General features: G+C 42.4%; 1 protein-coding gene across 1 annotated transcript; it reads right to left on the bottom strand.

Moving 5' to 3' along the window:
• Positions 1 to 13,389: 13,389 nt before the first annotated feature.
• Positions 13,390 to 19,799, bottom strand: LOC135530638 (thrombospondin type-1 domain-containing protein 4-like; the record flags this gene model as incomplete). Its single annotated transcript, XM_064958924.1, has 5 exons — positions 13,390 to 13,452; positions 15,904 to 16,083; positions 17,378 to 17,551; positions 17,874 to 18,047; positions 19,577 to 19,799. Coding segments are annotated over 5 exons (814 nt in total), but the record flags the coding sequence as incomplete, so codon positions are not given.
• Positions 19,800 to 21,125: the final 1,326 nt, after the last annotated feature.

Raw genomic sequence — 21,125 nt, 5'->3', positions numbered from 1 at the left:
TTACTACACGATGAGACTAGAGGAGACATTACACAGATATAGTACTGGTTACTACACGATGAGACTAGAGGAGACATTACACAGATATAGTACTGGTTACTACACGATGAGACTAGAGGAGTCATTACACAGATATAGTACTGGTTACAACATGATGAGACTAGAGAAGACATTACACAGATATAGTACTGGTTACAACATGATGAGACTAGAGGAGACATTACACAGATATAGTACTGGTTACTACACGATGAGACTAGAGACATTACACAGATATAGTACTGGTTACTACACGATGAGACTAGAGGAGACATTACACAGATTATAGTACTGGTTACTACACGATGAGACTAGAGGAGACATTACACAGTTATAGTACTGGTTACTACACGATGAGACTAGAGGAGACATTACACAGTTATAGTACTGGTCACGACACGATGAGACTAGAGGAGACATTACACAGTTATAGTACTGGTTACTACACGATGAGACTAGAGGAGACATTACACAGATATAGTACTGGTTACTACAGGATGAGACTAGAGGAGAGAGACATTACACAGTTATAGTACTGGTCACTACACAATGAGACTAGAGGAGAATTACACAGATATAGTACTGGTTACTACATGATGAGACTAGAGGAGACATTACACAGTTATAGTACTGGTTACTACACGATGAGACTAGAGGAGAGAGACATTACACAGATATAGTACTGGTTACTACACGATGAGACTAGAGGAGACATTACACAGATATAGTACTGGTTACTACACAATGAGACTAGAGGAGACATTACACAGATATAGTACTGGTTACTACATGATGAGACTAGAGGAGACATTACACAGATATAGTACTGGTTACTACACGATGAGACTAGAGGAGACATTACACAGTTATAGTACTGGTTACTACACGATGAGACTAGAGGAGAGAGACATTACACAGATATAGTACTGGTTACTACAGGATGAGACTAGAGGAGACATTACACAGATATAGTACTGGTTACAACATGATGAGACTAGAGGAGACATTACACAGATATAGCACTGGTTACTACATGATGAGACTAGAGGAGACATTACACAGATATAGTACTGGTTACTACACGATGAGACTAGAGGAGACATTACACAGATATAGTACTGGTTACTACACGATGAGACTAGAGGAGACATTACACAGATATAGTACTGGTTACTACATGATGAGACTAGAGACATTACACAGATATAGTACTGGTTACTACACGATGAGACTAGAGGAGACATTACACAGATATAGTACTGGTTACTACATGATGAGACTAGAGGAGACATTACACAGATATAGTACTGGTTACTACATGATGAGACTAGAGGAGACATTACACAGATATAGTACTGGTTACTACATGATGAGACTAGAGGAGACATTACACAGATATAGTACTGGTTACAACACGATGAGACTAGAGGAGACATTACACAGATATAGTACTGGTTACTACATGATGAGACTAGAGGAGACATTACACAGATATAGTACTGGTTACTACACGATGAGACTAGAGGAGACATTACACAGATATAGTACTGGTTACTACACGATGAGACTAGAGGAGTCATTACACAGATATAGTACTGGTTACAACATGATGAGACTAGAGGAAGACATTACACAGATATAGTACTGGTTACAACATGATGAGACTAGAGGAGACATTACACAGATATAGTACTGGTTACTACACGATGAGACTAGAGACATTACACAGATATAGTACTGGTTACTACACGATGAGACTAGAGGAGACATTACACAGTTATAGTACTGGTTACTACACGATGAGACTAGAGGAGACATTACACAGATATAGTACTGGTTACTACACGATGAGACTAGAGGAGACATTACACAGATATAGTACTGGTTACACGATGAGACTAGAGGAGACATTACACAGTTATAGTACTGGTTACTACACGATGAGACTAGAGGAGACATTACACAGATATAGTACTGGTTACTACAGGATGAGACTAGAGGAGAGAGACATTACACAGTTATAGTACTGGTCACTACACAATGAGACTAGAGGAGAAATTACACAGATATAGTACTGGTTACTACATGATGAGACTAGAGGAGACATTACACAGTTATAGTACTGGTTACTACACGATGAGACTAGAGGAGACATTACACAGATATAGTACTGGTTACTACACGATGAGACTAGAGGAGACATTACACAGATATAGTACTGGTTACTACACAATGAGACTAGAGGAGACATTACACAGATATAGTACTGGTTACTACATGATGAGACTAGAGGAGACATTACACAGATATAGTACTGGTTACTACACGATGAGACTAGAGGAGACATTACACAGATATAGTACTGGTTACTACACGATGAGACTAGAGGAGAGAGACATTACACAGATATAGTACTGGTTACTACAGGATGAGACTAGAGGAGACATTACACAGATATAGTACTGGTTACTACACGATGAGACTAGAGGAGAGAGACATTACACAGATATAGTACTGGTTACTACAGGATGAGACTAGAGGAGACATTACACAGATATAGTACTGGTTACTACATGATGAGACTAGAGGAGACATTACACAGATATAGTACTGGTTACTACATGATGAGACTAGAGGAGACATTACACAGATATAGTACTGGTTACTACACGATGAGACTAGAGGAGACATTACACAGATATAGTACTGGTTACTACATGATGAGACTAGAGGAGACATTACACAGATAGTACTGGTCACGACACAATGAGACTAGAGGAGACATTACACAGTTATAGTACTGGTTACTACATGATGAGACTAGAGGAGACATTACACAGATATAGTACTGGTTACTACACGATGAGACTAGAGGAGACATTACACAGATATAGTACTGGTTACTACACGATGAGACTAGAGGAGACATTACACAGATATAGTACTGGTTACTACACGATGAGACTAGAGGAGACATTACACAGATATAGTACTGGTTACTACACAATGAGACTAGAGGAGACATTACACAGATATAGTACTGGTTACTACACGATGAGACTAGAGGAGACATTACACAGATATAGTACTGGTTACTACATGATGAGACTAGAGGAGACATTACACAGATATAGTACTGGTTACTACATGATGAGACTAGAGACATTACACAGATATAGTACTGGTTACTACATGATGAGACTAGAGGAGACATTACACAGATATAGTACTGGTTACTACATGATGAGACTAGAGGAGACATTACACAGATATAGTACTGGTTACTACATGATGAGACTAGAGGAGACATTACACAGATATAGTACTGGTTACAACATGATGAGACTAGAGGAGACATTACACAGATATAGTACTGGTTACTACATGATGAGACTAGAGGAGACATTACACAGATATAGTACTGGTTACTACACGATGAGACTAGAGGAGACATTACACAGATATAGTACTGGTTACTACATGAGACTAGAGGAGACATTACACAGTTATAGTACTGGTTACTACACGATGAGACTAGAGGAGAGAGACATTACACAGATATAGTACTGGTTACTACATGATGAGACTAGAGGAGACATTACACAGATATAGTACTGGTTACTACATGATGAGACTAGAGACATTACACAGATATAGTACTGGTTACTACACGATGAGACTAGAGGAGACATTACACAGATATAGTACTGGTTACAACATGATGAGACTAGAGGAGACATTACACAGATATAGTACTGGTTACTACACGATGAGACTAGAGGAGACATTACACAGATATAGTACTGGTTACTACATGATGAGACTAGAGGAGACATTACACAGATATAGTACTGGTTACTACACGATGAGACTAGAGGAGACATTACACAGATATAGTACTGGTTACAACATGATGAGACTAGAGGAGACATTACACAGATATAGTACTGGTTACTACATGATGAGACTAGAGGAGACATTACACAGATATAGTACTGGGTACTACACGATGAGACTAGAGGAGACATTACACAGATATAGTACTGGTTACTACACGATGAGACTAGAGGAGACATTACACAGATATAGTACTGGTTACTACACGATGAGACTAGAGGAGACATTACACAGATATAGTACTGGTTACTACATGATGAGACTAGAGGAGACATTACACAGATATAGTACTGGTTACAACATGATGAGACTAGAGACATTACACAGATATAGTACTGGTTACTACACGATGAGACTAGAGACATTACACAGATATAGTACTGGTTACTACACGATGAGACTAGAGGAGAGAGACATTACACAGATATAGTACTGGTTACTACACGATGAGACTAGAGGAGACATTACACAGTTATAGTACTGGGTACTACATGATGAGACTAGAGACATTACACAGATATAGTAATGGTTACAACATGATGAGACTAGAGACATTACACAGATATAGTAATGGTTACAACATGATGAGACTAGAGGAGACATTACACAGATATAGTACTGGTTACAACACGATGAGACTAGAGGAGACATTACACAGATATAGTACTGGTTACTACATGATGAGACTAGAGGAGACATTACACAGATATAGTACTGGTTACTACACGATGAGACTAGAGGAGACATTACACAGATATAGTACTGGTTACTACATGATGAGACTAGAGGAGACATTACACAGATATAGTACTGGTTAATACATGATGAGACTAGAGGAGACATTACACAGATATAGTACTGGTTACTACACGATGAGACTAGAGGAGTCATTACACAGATATAGTACTGGTTACAACATGATGAGACTAGAGAAGACATTACACAGATATAGTACTGGTTACAACATGATGAGACTAGAGGAGACATTACACAGATATAGTACTGGTTACTACACGATGAGACTAGAGACATTACACAGATATAGTACTGGTTACTACACGATGAGACTAGAGGAGACATTACACAGATATAGTACTGGTTACTACATGATGAGACTAGAGGAGACATTACACAGATATAGTACTGGTTACTACATGATGAGACTAGAGGAGACATTACACAGATATAGTACTGGTTACAACATGATGAGACTAGAGGAGACATTACACAGATATAGTACTGGTTACTACATGATGAGACTAGAGGAGACATTACACAGATATAGTACTGGGTACTACATGATGAGACTAGAGGAGACATTACACAGATATAGTACTGGTTACTACATGATGAGACTAGAGGAGACATTACACAGATATAGTACTGGTTACTACATGATGAGACTAGAGGAGACATTACACAGATATAGTACTGGTTACTACATGATGAGACTAGAGGAGACATTACACAGATATAGTACTGGTTACAACATGATGAGACTAGAGACATTACACAGATATAGTACTGGTTACAACATGATGAGACTAGAGACATTACACAGATATAGTACTGGTTACTACACGATGAGACTAGAGGAGACATTACACAGATATAGTACTGGTTAGTACATGATGAGACTAGAGGAGACATTACACAGATATAGTACTGGTTACAACATGATGAGACTAGAGACATTACACAGATATAGTAATGGTTACAACATGATGAGACTAGAGACATTACACAGATATAGTAATGGTTACAACATGATGAGACTAGAGGAGACATTACACAGATATAGTACTGGTTACTACACGATGAGACTAGAGGAGACATTACACAGATATAGTACTGGTTACTACATGATGAGACTAGAGGAGACATTACACAGATATAGTACTGGTTACTACACGATGAGACTAGAGGAGACATTACACAGATATAGTACTGGTTACTACACGATGAGACTAGAGGAGTCATTACACAGATATAGTACTGGTTACAACATGATGAGACTAGAGAAGACATTACACAGATATAGTACTGGTTACAACATGATGAGACTAGAGGAGACATTACACAGATATAGTACTGGTTACTACACGATGAGACTAGAGACATTACACAGATATAGTACTGGTTACTACACGATGAGACTAGAGGAGACATTACACAGTTATAGTACTGGTTACTACACATGAGACTAGAGGAGACATTACACAGATATAGTACTGGTTACTACACGATGAGACTAGAGGAGACATTACACAGATATAGTACTGGTCACGACACGATGAGACTAGAGGAGAGACATTACAGATATAGTACTGGTTACTACACGATGAGACTAGAGGAGACATTACACAGATATAGTACTGGTTACGACACAATGAGACTAGAGGAGACATTACACAGATATAGTACTGGTTACTACATGATGAGACTAGAGGAGACATTACACAGATATAGTACTGGTTACTACACGATGAGACTAGAGGAGAGAGACATTACACAGTTATAGTACTGGTTACTACACGATGAGACTAGAGGAGAGAGACATTACACAGATATAGTACTGGTTACTACAGGATGAGACTAGAGGAGACATTACACAGTTATAGTACTGGTCACGACACAATGAGACTAGAGGAGACATTACACAGATATAGTACTGGTTACTACATGATGAGACTAGAGGAGACATTACACAGTTATAGTACTGGTCACGACACAATGAGACTAGAGGAGACATTACACAGTTATAGTACTGGTTACTACATGATGAGACTAGAGGAGACATTACACAGATATAGTACTGGTTACTACACGATGAGACTAGAGGAGACATTACACAGATATAGTACTGGTTACTACACGATGAGACTAGAGGAGACATTACACAGATATAGTACTGGTTACTACACGATGAGACTAGAGGAGACATTACACAGATATAGTACTGGTTACTACACGATGAGACTAGAGGAGACATTACACAGATATAGTACTGGTTACTACATGATGAGACTAGAGGAGACATTACACAGATATAGTACTGGTCACGACACGATGAGACTAGAGGAGACATTACACAGATATAGTACTGGTTACTACACGATGAGACTAGAGGAGACATTACACAGATATAGTACTGGTTACTACACGATGAGACTAGAGGAGACATTACACAGATATAGTACTGGTTACTACACGATGAGACTAGAGGAGACATTACAGAGATATAGTACTGGTTACTACATGATGAGACTAGAGGAGACATTACACAGATATAGTACTGGTTACTACATGATGAGACTAGAGGAGACATTACACAGATATAGTACTGGTTACTACATGATGAGACTAGAGGAGACATTACACAGATATAGTACTGGTTACTACATGATGAGACTAGAGGAGACATTACACAGATATAGTACTGGTTACTACATGATGAGACTAGAGGAGACATTACACAGATATAGTACTGGTTACTACATGATGAGACTAGAGACATTACACAGATATAGTACTGGTTACTACATGATGAGACTAGAGGAGACATTACACAGATATAGTACTGGTTACTACATGATGAGACTAGAGGAGACATTACACAGATATAGTACTGGTTACAACATGATGAGACTAGAGACATTACACAGATATAGTACTGGTTACTACATGATGAGACTAGAGGAGACATTACACAGATATAGTACTGGTTACAACATGATGAGACTAGAGGAGACATTACACAGATATAGTACTGGTTACAACATGATGAGACTAGAGGAGACATTACACAGATATAGTACTGGTTACTACACGATGAGACTAGAGACATTACACAGATATAGTACTGGTTACAACATGATGAGACTAGAGGAGACATTACACAGTTATAGTACTGGTTACTACACGATGAGACTAGAGACATTACACAGATATAGTACTGGTTACTACACGATGAGACTAGAGGAGACATTACACAGATATAGTACTGGTTACAACATGATGAGACTAGAGGAGACATTACACAGATATAGTACTGGTTACTACACGATGAGACTAGAGGAGACATTACACAGATATAGTACTGGTTACTACATGATGAGACTAGAGGAGACATTACACAGATATAGTACTGGTTACTACATGATGAGACTAGAGGAGAGAGACATTACACAGATATAGTACTGGTTACTACATGATGAGACTAGAGGAGACATTACACAGATATAGTACTGGGTACTACATGATGAGACTAGAGGAGACATTACACAGATATAGTACTGGGTACTACATGATGAGACTAGAGGAGACATTACACAGATATAGTACTGGTCACGACACGATGAGACTAGAGGAGACATTACACAGATATAGTACTGGTTACTACATGATGAGACTAGAGGAGACATTACACAGATATAGTACTGGTTAGTACATGATGAGACTAGAGGAGACATTACACAGATATAGTACTGGTTACAACATGATGAGACTAGAGACATTACACAGATATAGTACTGGTTACAACATGATGAGACTAGAGACATTACACAGATATAGTACTGGTTACTACACGATGAGACTAGAGGAGAGAGACATTACACAGATATAGTACTGGTTACTACATGATGAGACTAGAGGAGACATTACACAGATATAGTACTGGTTACAACATGATGAGACTAGAGACATTACACAGATATAGTAATGGTTACAACATGATGAGACTAGAGACATTACACAGATATAGTAATGGTTACAACATGATGAGACTAGAGGAGACATTACACAGATATAGTACTGGTTACAACACGATGAGACTAGAGGAGACATTACACAGATATAGTACTGGTTACTACACGATGAGACTAGAGGAGACATTACACAGATATAGTACTGGTTACTACACGATGAGACTAGAGGAGACATTACACAGATATAGTACTGGTTACTACACGATGAGACTAGAGGAGACATTACACAGATATAGTACTGGTTACTACATGATGAGACTAGAGGAGACATTACACAGATATAGTACTGGTTACTACATGATGAGACTAGAGGAGACATTACACAGATATAGTACTGGTTACTACACGATGAGACTAGAGGAGACATTACACAGATATAGTACTGGTTACAACATGATGAGACTAGAGGAGACATTACACAGATATAGTACTGGTTACTACAGGATGAGACTAGAGGAGACATTACACAGATATAGTACTGGTTACTACACGATGAGACTAGAGGAGTCATTACACAGATATAGTACTGGTTACAACATGATGAGACTAGAGAAGACATTACACAGATATAGTACTGGTTACAACATGATGAGACTAGAGGAGACATTACACAGATATAGTACTGGTTACTACACGATGAGACTAGAGACATTACACAGATATAGTACTGGTTACTACACGATGAGACTAGAGGAGACATTACACAGTTATAGTACTGGTTACTACACAATGAGACTAGAGGAGACATTACACAGATATAGTACTGGTTACTACACGATGAGACTAGAGGAGACATTACACAGATATAGTACTGGTCACGACACGATGAGACTAGAGGAGAGAGACATTACACAGATATAGTACTGGTTACTACACGATGAGACTAGAGGAGACATTACACAGATATAGTACTGGTTACAACATGATGAGACTAGAGGAGACATTACACAGATATAGTACTGGTTACTACATGATGAGACTAGAGGAGACATTACACAGATATAGTACTGGTTACAACATGATGAGACTAGAGGAGAGAGACATTACACAGTTATAGTACTGGTTACAACATGATGAGACTAGAGGAGAGAGACATTACACAGATATAGTACTGGTTACTACAGGATGAGACTAGAGGAGAGAGACATTACACAGTTATAGTACTGGTCACTACACAATGAGACTAGAGGAGACATTACACAGATATAGTACTGGTTACTACATGATGAGACTAGAGGAGACATTACACAGTTATAGTACTGGTCACGACACAATGAGACTAGAGGAGACATTACACAGTTATAGTACTGACTACATGATGAGACTAGAGGAGACATTACACAGATATAGTACTGGTTACTACACGATGAGACTGAGGAGACATTACACAGTTATAGTACTGGTTACTACACGATGAGACTAGAGGAGACATTACACAGATATAGTACTGGTTACTACACGATGAGACTAGAGGAGACATTACACAGATATAGTACTGGTTACTACACAATGAGACTAGAGGAGACATTACACAGATATAGTACTGTTTACTACACGATGAGACTAGAGGAGACATTACACAGTTATAGTACTGGTCACGACACGATGAGACTAGAGGAGACATTACACAGTTATAGTACTGGTTACTACACGATGAGACTAGAGGAGACATTACACAGTTATAGTACTGGTTACTACACGATGAGACTAGAGGAGACATTACACAGATATAGTACTGGTTACTACACGATGAGACTAGAGGAGACATTACAGAGATATAGTACTGGTTACTACATGATGAGACTAGAGGAGACATTACACAGATATAGTACTGGTTACTACATGATGAGACTAGAGGAGACATTACACAGATATAGTACTGGTTACTACATGATGAGACTAGAGGAGACATTACACAGATATAGTACTGGTTACTACATGATGAGACTAGAGGAGACATTACACAGATATAGTACTGGTTACTACATGATGAGACTAGAGGAGACATTACACAGATATAGTACTGGTTACTACATGATGAGACTAGAGACATTACACAGATATAGTACTGGTTACTACATGATGAGACTAGAGGAGACATTACACAGATATAGTACTGGTTACTACATGATGAGACTAGAGGAGACATTACACAGATATAGTACTGGTTACAACACGATGAGACTAGAGGAGACATTACACAGTTATAGTACTGGTTACTACATGATGAGACTAGAGGAGATATTACACAGATATAGTACTGGTTACAACATGATGAGACTAGAGGAGACATTACACAGATATAGTACTGGTTACAACATGATGAGACTAGAGGAGACATTACACAGATATAGTACTGGTTACTACACGATGAGACTAGAGACATTACACAGTTATAGTACTGGTTACTACATGATGAGACTAGAGGAGACATTATACAGATATAGTACTGGTTAATACATGATGAGACTAGAGACATTACACAGATATAGTACTGGTTACTACACGATGAGACTAGAGGAGACATTACACAGATATAGTACTGGTTACAACATGATGAGACTAGAGGAGACATTACACAGATTAGATAGTACTGGTTACTACACGATGAGACTAGAGGAGACATTACACAGATATAGTACTGGTTACTACATGATGAGACTAGAGGAGACATTACACAGATATAGTACTGGTTACTACATGATGAGACTAGAGGAGAGACATTACACAGATATAGTACTGGTTACAACATGATGAGACTAGAGGAGACATTACACAGATATAGTACTGGTTACTACATGATGAGACTAGAGGAGACATTACACAGATATAGTACTGGGTACTACACGATGAGACTAGAGGAGACATTACACAGATATAGTACTGGTTACTACACGATGAGACTAGAGGAGACATTACACAGATATAGTACTGGTTACTACATGATGAGACTAGAGGAGACATTACACAGATATAGTACTGGTTACTACATGATGAGACTAGAGGAGACATTACACAGATATAGTACTGGTTACAACATGATGAGACTAGAGACATTACACAGATATAGTACTGGTTACTACATGATGAGACTAGAGACATTACACAGATATAGTACTGGTTACTACATGATGAGACTAGAGGAGAGAGACATTACACAGATATAGTACTGGTTACTACATGATGAGACTAGAGGAGACATTACACAGATATAGTACTGGTTACAACATGATGAGACTAGAGACATTACACAGATATAGTAATGGTTACAACATGATGAGACTAGAGACATTACACAGATATAGTAATGGTTACAACATGATGAGACTAGAGGAGACATTACACAGATATAGTACTGGTTACAACATGATGAGACTAGAGGAGACATTACACAGATATAGTACTGGTTACTACACGATGAGACTAGAGGAGACATTACACAGATATAGTACTGGTTACTACATGATGAGACTAGAGGAGACATTACACAGATATAGTACTGGTTACTACACGATGAGACTAGAGGAGACATTACACAGATATAGTACTGGTTACTACATGATGAGACTAGAGGAGACATTACACAGATATAGTACTGGTTACTACATGATGAGACTAGAGGAGACATTACACAGATATAGTACTGGTTACTACACGATGAGACTAGAGGAGACATTACACAGATATAGTACTGGTTACTACATGATGAGACTAGAGGAGACATTACACAGATATAGTACTGGTTACTACACGATGAGACTAGAGGAGACATTACACAGATATAGTACTGGTTACTACATGATGAGACTAGAGGAGACATTACACAGATATAGTACTGGTTACTACATGATGAGACTAGAGGAGACATTACACAGATATAGTACTGGTTACTACATGATGAGACTAGAGGAGACATTACACAGATATAGTACTGGTTACTACACGATGAGACTAGAGGAGACATTACACAGATATAGTACTGGTTACTACACGATGAGACTAGAGGAGACATTACACAGATATAGTACTGGTTACTACATGATGAGACTAGAGGAGACATTACACAGATATAGTACTGGTTACTACATGATGAGACTAGAGGAGACATTACACAGATATAGTACTGGTTACTATACGATGAGACTAGAGGAGACATTACACAGATATAGTACTGGTTACTACATGATGAGACTAGAGGAGACATTACACAGTTATAGTACTGGTTACTACATGATGAGACTAGAGGAGACATTACACAGATATAGTACTGGTTACTACATGATGAGACTAGAGGAGACATTACACAGATATAGTACTGGTTACTACATGATGAGACTAGAGGAGACATTACACAGATATAGTACTGGTCACTACATGATGAGACTAGAGGAGACATTACACAGATATAGTAATGGTTACTACACGATGAGACTAGAGGAGACATTACACAGATATAGTACTGGTTACTACATGATGAGACTAGAGGAGACAGTACACAGATATAGTACTGGTTACTACATGATGAGACTAGAGGAGAGAGACATTACACAGTGTGTTGGGGGTGTGAGCGAGGGAGGATGAGAGGAGAGAGGGTCGAGGGAAAGAGGGAGGGATGGAGAGAGTGGAGGGAGGGAGGGAGGGAGTGAAAGAGGGAGGAGGAAAGAGAGATGGATGGAGGAGGAGGTCATACCTGTCTCAGGTAAACAGGGCTGGGTGTTACAATCCTCCCGACTCTCAGGGGGTCGCACTGAGGTCACACAGCTCACTTGGGGTCAATTGTCGGCAAGACAACACACCTCACGCACACGGTAACCTCCGTCACAGGAGCTAGAACACTAGAGGCAGACAGACAGACAGACAGACAGGCAGACAGACAGACAGACAGGCAGACAGACAGACAGACAGACAGACAGACAGACACGCAGACAGACAGACAGACAGACAGACAGACAGACAGACAGACAGACACGCAGACAGACAGACAGACAGACAGACACGCAGACAGACAGACAGACACGCAGACAGACAGACAGACACGCAGACAGACAGACAGACAGACAGACAGACAGACAGGTTTAGAGTAAGAAAGGCGCAGAGAGATAGAAAAGTGGAGACAAATTTGACCCCAATAACTACCGTGGGATCCGCGTCAACAGCAACCTTGGGAAATATCCTCTGCATTACGATTAACAACAGACTCGTACATTTTTGATACATACAAATTTGACCCCAATTCACATCCTCAGTGAAAACAATGTACTGAGCAAATGTCAAATTGGCATTTTACCAAATTACCGTACAACAGACCACGTATTCACCCTAATTGACAAACAAACCAAAACAAAGGCAAAGTCTTCTGATGCATTGTTGATTTCAAAAAAGCCTTTGGACTCAATTTGTCATGAGGGTCTGCTATACAAACTGATGGAAAGTGGTGTTGGGGGTAAAACATACGACATCATAAAATCCATGAACACAAACAACAAGTGGTGCGGTTAAAATTGGCATAAAACACACATTTCTTCACACAGGGTCGTGGAGTGAGACAGGGATGCAGCTTAAGCCCCACCCTCTTCATCAACTAATTGGCGCGGCACTAGAACAGTCTGCAGCACCCGGCCTCACCCTACTAGAATCCAAAGTCAAATGTCTACTGTTTGCTGATGATCTGGTGCTTCTGTCGCCAACCAAGGACGGCCTACAGCAGCACCTAGATCTTCTGCACAGATTCTTCTGACAGATGACAGACCTGGGCCCTGACAGACCTTGGCCCTGACAGACCTTGGCCCTGACAGACCTGGGCCCTGGGACCTGGGCCCTGACAGACCTGGGCCCTGACAGACCTGGGCCCTGACAGACCTGGGCCCTGACAGACCTGGGCCCTGACAGACCTGGGCCCTGACAGACCTGGGCCCTGACAGTAAATCTCAGTAAGACCAGAGGTAACTTCCACAAAGCTGTGAACAGTCTGAGACAAGGCAAGAATGCCATCAAAAGGAACAACAAACTCGACATACCAGTTAGGATCTGGCTAAAAATACTTGAATCAGTCAGAGCCCATTGCCCTTTATGGTTGTGAGGTCTGGGGTCCGCTCACCAACCAAGAATTCACAAAATGGGACAAACACCAAATTGAGACTCTGCACGCAGAATTCTGCAAAAATATCCTCCGTGTACAACGTAGAACACCAAATAATGCATGCAGATCAGAATGAGGCCAATACCTACTAATTATCAAAATCCATAAAAGAGATGTTGAATTCTACAGCCACCTAAAAGGAAGTGATTCCCAAACCTTCCATAACAAAGCCATCACCTACAGAGAGATGAACCTGGAGAAGAGTCCCCTAAGCATGCTGGTCCTGGGGCTCTGTTCACAAACACACCCTACAGAGCCCCAGGACAGCAGCACAATTAGACCCAACCAAATCATGAGAAAACTAAAAGAGAATTACTTGACACATTGGAAAGAATTAACAAAAAAACAGAGCAAACTAGAATGCTATTTGGCCCTAAACAGAGAGTACACAACGGCAGAATACCTGACCACTGTGACTGACCCAAACTTAAGAAAGCTTTGACTATGTACAGACTCAGTGAACATAGCCTTGCTATTGAGAAAGGCCACCGGCTCTCAGGCAGACATGGCTCTCAGGCGGAGAGAAAAATATAATAATAATAATATAATAATATATCATTTAGGACTATGTGCACACTCGGCCCACTAAAATGAGGTGGAAACTGAGACTGCACTGCTCCCGAACCTCCTGCCCAATGTATGACCATTTTAGAGACACATATTTCCCTCAGATTACCCAGATCCACAAAGAATTTGAAAACAAATCTTTTGATAAACTTTTGATGAAATTCCACAGTGTGACATCACAGCAGCAAGATTTGTGACCTGTTGCCACGAGAAAAGGTCAACCAGTGAAGAACAAACACCATTTTGTAAATACAACCCATATTTATGCTTATTTATTTTATCTGTGTGTACTTTAACCATTTGTACATTGTTAAAACACTGTATATATATCATATGACATTTGTAATGTCTTTATTGTTTTGAAACTTCTGTATGTGTAATGTTTACTGTTAATTTTGATTGTTTATTTCACTTTTGTATATTATCTACCTTACTTGTTTTGGCAATGTTACACATGTTTCCATGTCAATAAAACCCTTGAATTGAACTCACCGTGCTCCAATCGGTGGCGTACCACTGCACCCCACACACCTTCAGGTGGCAGCTCTGAGAGCTCATTGGTCGATCCAGGTGGGAACAGTTTGATTGGTCCACAGCCTCCAGGCGACTGTTGTCATGGAGTAGACAGGCTACACCCCGGGTCTGGGTTCCGTTTCCGCATTCCGCCGAACACTGGGGTACACACACAGAGAGAGAGTTGCTAAGCAGGGTGGGTCCTGGTCGGTCCCTGGATGGGAGACCAGATGCTGCTGGAAGTAGGACCAGTAGGAGGCTCTCTTTCCCAATGCCCCAGGGCAGTGATTGGGGACATTGCCCTGTGTAGGTTGTCATCTTTCAGATGGGACATTAAACACTCTGTGGGTGATTAAAGATCCCTTATCATAAGAGGGTGTTAACGTCTTGGCACCCATCCCGTTAGCGGGATCATTTTCATCAACACCCGTTGAATTTCAGAGCGACAAATTCAAATTAAATTACTAAAAACATTTAATTTTCATGAAAGCACAAGTGCAATATACCAAAACACAGTTTAGCTTGTTGTTAATCCACCTGGCGTGTCAGATTTCAAAAAAGCTTTTCGGCCTAAGAATACCAAGCGTTTATGTAAGGACATCACTCTCAGTAGACAAAACATTACAAACAGCTAGCAGCCAAGTAGATTGGTCACAAAAGTCAGAAAAGCAATAAAATGAATCGCTTACCTTTCATGATCTTCGGATGTTTGCACTCACAAGACTCCCAGTTACACAATAAAAGTTCCATAAAAATATCTTATATTTTTTATTATTTTTACAATTCCAAAATAGCTCCATTTGCTAGCTGTTTGTAATGTTTTGTCTACTGAGAGAGATGTATTGGTATTTTGTATTGGTATGTTCAGTAATCCACAGGCTCCTGCAGGTCACGACGGGGCAGACGAAACATGTCAAACGTTTTTCATAATCAATCCTCAGGTTGTTTATCCCTTTAAATGGAGGGAAGGCATGCATTGGAACAGGGAGCTTTTCAAAATAGCAGCCACTTCCTGGTTGGATTTTCCTCAGGTTTTCGCCTGCAACATCAGTTATGTTATACTCACAGACAATATTTTGACAGTTTTGGAAATTTTAGAGTGTTTTCTATCCTAATCTGACAATTATATGCATATTCTAGATTCTGGGCCTGAGAAATAGGCAGTTTCATTTGGGTACGTTTTTTTATCCAAACATCAAAATACTGCCCCCTACACTCAACAGGTTTTAACCCGGTGTCCTAAACTAAACTCCCAATCTGGCCCCCATCATCATTATAATCATCCCCAGCCTCCAATTGGCTCATTTATCCCCTCTCTTCTCCCGTGTAACTTCCCCAGGTCGTTGATGTAAAAAGAGAATCTCTTCAGTCTCTCTCTGTCTGTCTCTCTGTCTGTCTCTGTCTCTCTGTCTCTCTCTCTCTCTCTCTCTTTCTCTCTCTAGTATGTGTTTACCTGTCCCCAGGGTCCAGTGTACCATTCCAGGCGGAGGTGACATGGCCCAGCGTCGCAGGAGATTACTTCCTGTGGGCGGGGCCCGTCGCAGCCGTCCAATGGTAGGTTAGTCACATGGTCCAACAGACACACTGCTGAGCGACTAAGTCTGCCCTCACCACACTCTGAAGAACACTGAGACACACACACACAGCAATGTTACACACACAGAGCAATGTTACACACACAGAGCAATGTTACAGACAGACAGACAGACAGAGTGAGACACCGACAGAGTGAGAGACCGACAGAGTGAGAGACCGACAGAGTGAGAGACCGACAGAGTGAGAGACCGACAGAGTGAGAGACCGACAGAGTGAGAGACCGACAGAGTGAGAGACCGACAGAGTGAGAGACCGACAGACAGACATACAGACAGACGGAGTGAGAGACAGACAGACAGACAGACAGACAGACAGACAGACAGTGAGAGACAGACAGCCCCAGGTGTAGGTACCTGTGTGCTCCATGGTGAGGTGAACCAGTTCCGTGCGCAGGGTCCCATGTCACAGTTCTGAAGAGGGGCTGGTTTCACCCCCAGGTTACACTGGTCGTCCCCCTCCACGTCTCCCTGGTTACCGACACACACCACCTCTCTGCTGCTCTGGCCCACACCACACGGGACGGAACACTGAGGAGGGAGGGAGGGGAGAGGGAGGGGTAGTGGGGGGAGGGGTTGGGGGGGGGAGAGGGAGGGGTAGTGGGGGGGAGAGGGAGGGGTAGTGGGGGAGAGGGAGGGGTAGTGGGGGGGAGAGGGAGGGGTAGGGGGGGGAGAGGGAGGGGTAGTGGGGGGGGGAGAGAGGGAGGGGTAGTGGGGGGGGGAGGGGTAAGGGGGGAGGGAGGGGGTAGTGGGAGGGAGAGGGAGGGGTAGAGGGGGGGGAGAGAGGGGTAGTGGGGGGGGAGAAAGGGGTAGTGGGGGGAGAGGGGAGGGGTAGTGGGGGAGAGGGAGGGGTAGTGGGAGGAGGGGGGTGGGGGGGGAGGGGTAGTGGGGGGGAGAGGGAGGGGTAGTGGGAGGGAGAGAGAGGAGGGGGAGTGGGAGGGAGAAAGACAAAGGGGTAGTGGGAGGGAGAGAGGGGGAGTGGGAGGGAGAGAAAGGGGTAGTGGGAGGGAGAGAGAGAGAGGGGGAGTGGGAGGGAGAGAGAAAGGGGTAGTGGGAGAGAGAGGGGGAGTGGGGGGACCAGAGGGAGTGGGGATCAATTACTATTAAGCAGTTATGAAATGGCTTTACTCTAGGTCTCTCTGTCTCTGTCTCCCTCTCTCCCTCTTCCTCCCACTCACCACTCACTCACCACTCACCACTCACTCACCAGGCTCCACTCCACTCGGAGCGATCTCTCTGTGTGTGTGTGTGTGTGTGTGTGGGAGCCCCATGTGTGTTTCTCACCAGGCTCCACTAGTGGAGTGTGGGTGTGTTTCTCACCAGGCTCCACTCGGTCTCTGTCTCTCTCTATCTCACCCACTCACTCACCGGAGCGTACTCTGGTCTCTGTGTGTGTGTGTGTGGAGGACTGTGTGTGTGTGTTTCTCACCAGGCTCCACTCGGAGCGTATCTCTCATGTGTGTGTGTGTGTGTGTGTGTGTGACTGGCCAGGCTCCACTCGGAGTGTGTGTGTGTGTTTTTCTCACCAGGCTCCACTCGGATATCTATGTGTGTGTGAGTGACTGTGTGTGGACAGTTTCTCACCAGGCTCCACTGGAGCGTATCTCTCTCTGTGTGTGTGGAGTGTGTGTGTGTGTGTGTGTGTGTGTGTCTCACCAGGCTCCACTCGGAGTGTGTGTGTGTGTGTTTCTCACAGGCAAGCCCCAGCGTATCTATCTGTGTGTGAGTGTGTGTGTGGCTGTGTGTGTGTGTGTGTGTGTGTGTGTTCTCACCAGGCTCCACTCGGAGCGTATCTCTCTCTGTGTGTGTGTTTCTCACCAGGCTCCACTGGAGCGTATCTCTCTGTGTGTGTGTGTGTCTCACCAGGCTCCACTCGGAGCCCCATCTATTGTGGTGTGACTGGCTGTGTGTGTGTGTGACAGGCTCCACTCGGAGCGTATCTCTGTGTGTGTGTGTGTGACCAGGCTCCACTCGGAGTGTGGTGTGTGTGTTTCTCACCAAGCTCCACTCGGAGCGTATCTCCCCATGTGTGTGTGTGTGTGTGTGTGTGTGTGTCTCACCAGGCTCCACTCGGAGCGTATCTGCCACTCGCTGCAGATCTTTAGCTGACAGGGCGATGTCGTCTCTGGCCTATCATAACCTCCGCACTGCTCCATCTCCACGGCGACCACCGTTGCCGTACTGTTGCCATGTTTACGGAGCTCCTGACGACAGATGACCTGGCGTTGCTGGGACCCCGGGCCGCAGGTTCTAGTGCACTCTGACCACTCCCCCAGGTCCCAGCTGGCCAATCACAGAGGAGAGAAGGTTACAGAGGTGTGTCTGTAAGTGTCAAATCAAATTTTATTTTTGGCATGTTTCAGAGACAACTGGTCTAGATCAGATTTCCCAAAATGGGGTACATGCAAATTAACAATGTGATTCACATTTACTATATATATATATAAATAAATATATTTATCTTGTCTTCATGTTTTCAAACAGTCATTTAGATTTTCCAAAGAGGCACATATACATTTGGAGGTTTTCTCCTCGTTTCACGATCCAAAAAATGTAAATTAAACCACAGTTACTCATCCAATCACATTAACCGTTACTCATCCAATCACATTAACCGTTACTCATCTGATCACATTAGCCGTTACTCATCCGATCACATTAGCCGTTACTCATCCAATCACATTAGCCGTTACTCATCCAATCACATTAGCCGTTACTCATCCAATCACATTAGCCGTTACTCATCCAATCACATTAACCGTTACTCATCCAATCACATTAACCGACTCATCCAATCACATTAGCCGTTACTCATCCAATCATATTAGCCGTTACTCATCCGAGTATAAAGAGGACTTTCAGGTAGTAAGATAAAAGCAAGATACCATAATAAGATAAGGGCTGGAGTGTCTTATAGGGTGACCGTATGACAAGCAACAGATACCAGTAATAAGATATGGACTATATGTGACCGAGGCAAGACTGGCTGGACAGACAAGTCACATACTATTGTGGAGGACTGGCTAGGACAGACAAGCCCCATACTATTGTGGAGGACTGGCTGGGACAGGCAAGCCCCATACTATTGTGGAGGAGAGGCTAGGACAGACAAGCCCCATACTATTGTAGAGGACTGGCTGGGACAGACAAGCCCCATACTATTGTGGAGGACTGGCTGGGACAGGCAAGCCCCATACTATTGTGGAGGACTGGCTGGGACAGACAAGCCCCATACTATTGTGGAGGACTGGCTAGGAAAGACAAGCCCCATACTATTGTGGAGGACTGGCTGGGACAGGAAAGCCCCATACTATTGTGGAGGACTGGCTGGGACAGGCAAGCCCCATACTATTGTGGAGGACTGGCTGGGACAGACAAGCCCCATACTATTGTGGAGGACTGGCTGGGACAGGAAAGCCCCATACTATTGTGGAGGACTGGCTGGGACAGACAAGCCCCATACTATTGTGGAGGACTGGCTAGGACAGGAAAGCCCCATACTATTGTGGAGGACTGGCTGGGACAGACAAGCCCCATACTATTGTGGAGGACTGGCTGGGACAGACAAGCCCCATACTATTGTGGAGGACTGGCTGGGACAGGAAAGCC

This window comes from Oncorhynchus masou, unplaced genomic scaffold (assembly GCF_036934945.1).
Source record: "Oncorhynchus masou masou isolate Uvic2021 unplaced genomic scaffold, UVic_Omas_1.1 unplaced_scaffold_1404, whole genome shotgun sequence".
Taxonomy (NCBI): Eukaryota; Metazoa; Chordata; class Actinopteri; order Salmoniformes; family Salmonidae; genus Oncorhynchus; species Oncorhynchus masou.
The sequence above is the reverse complement of the archived record's forward strand: the minus strand, read 5'-3'. Positions and strand labels throughout refer to the sequence as shown.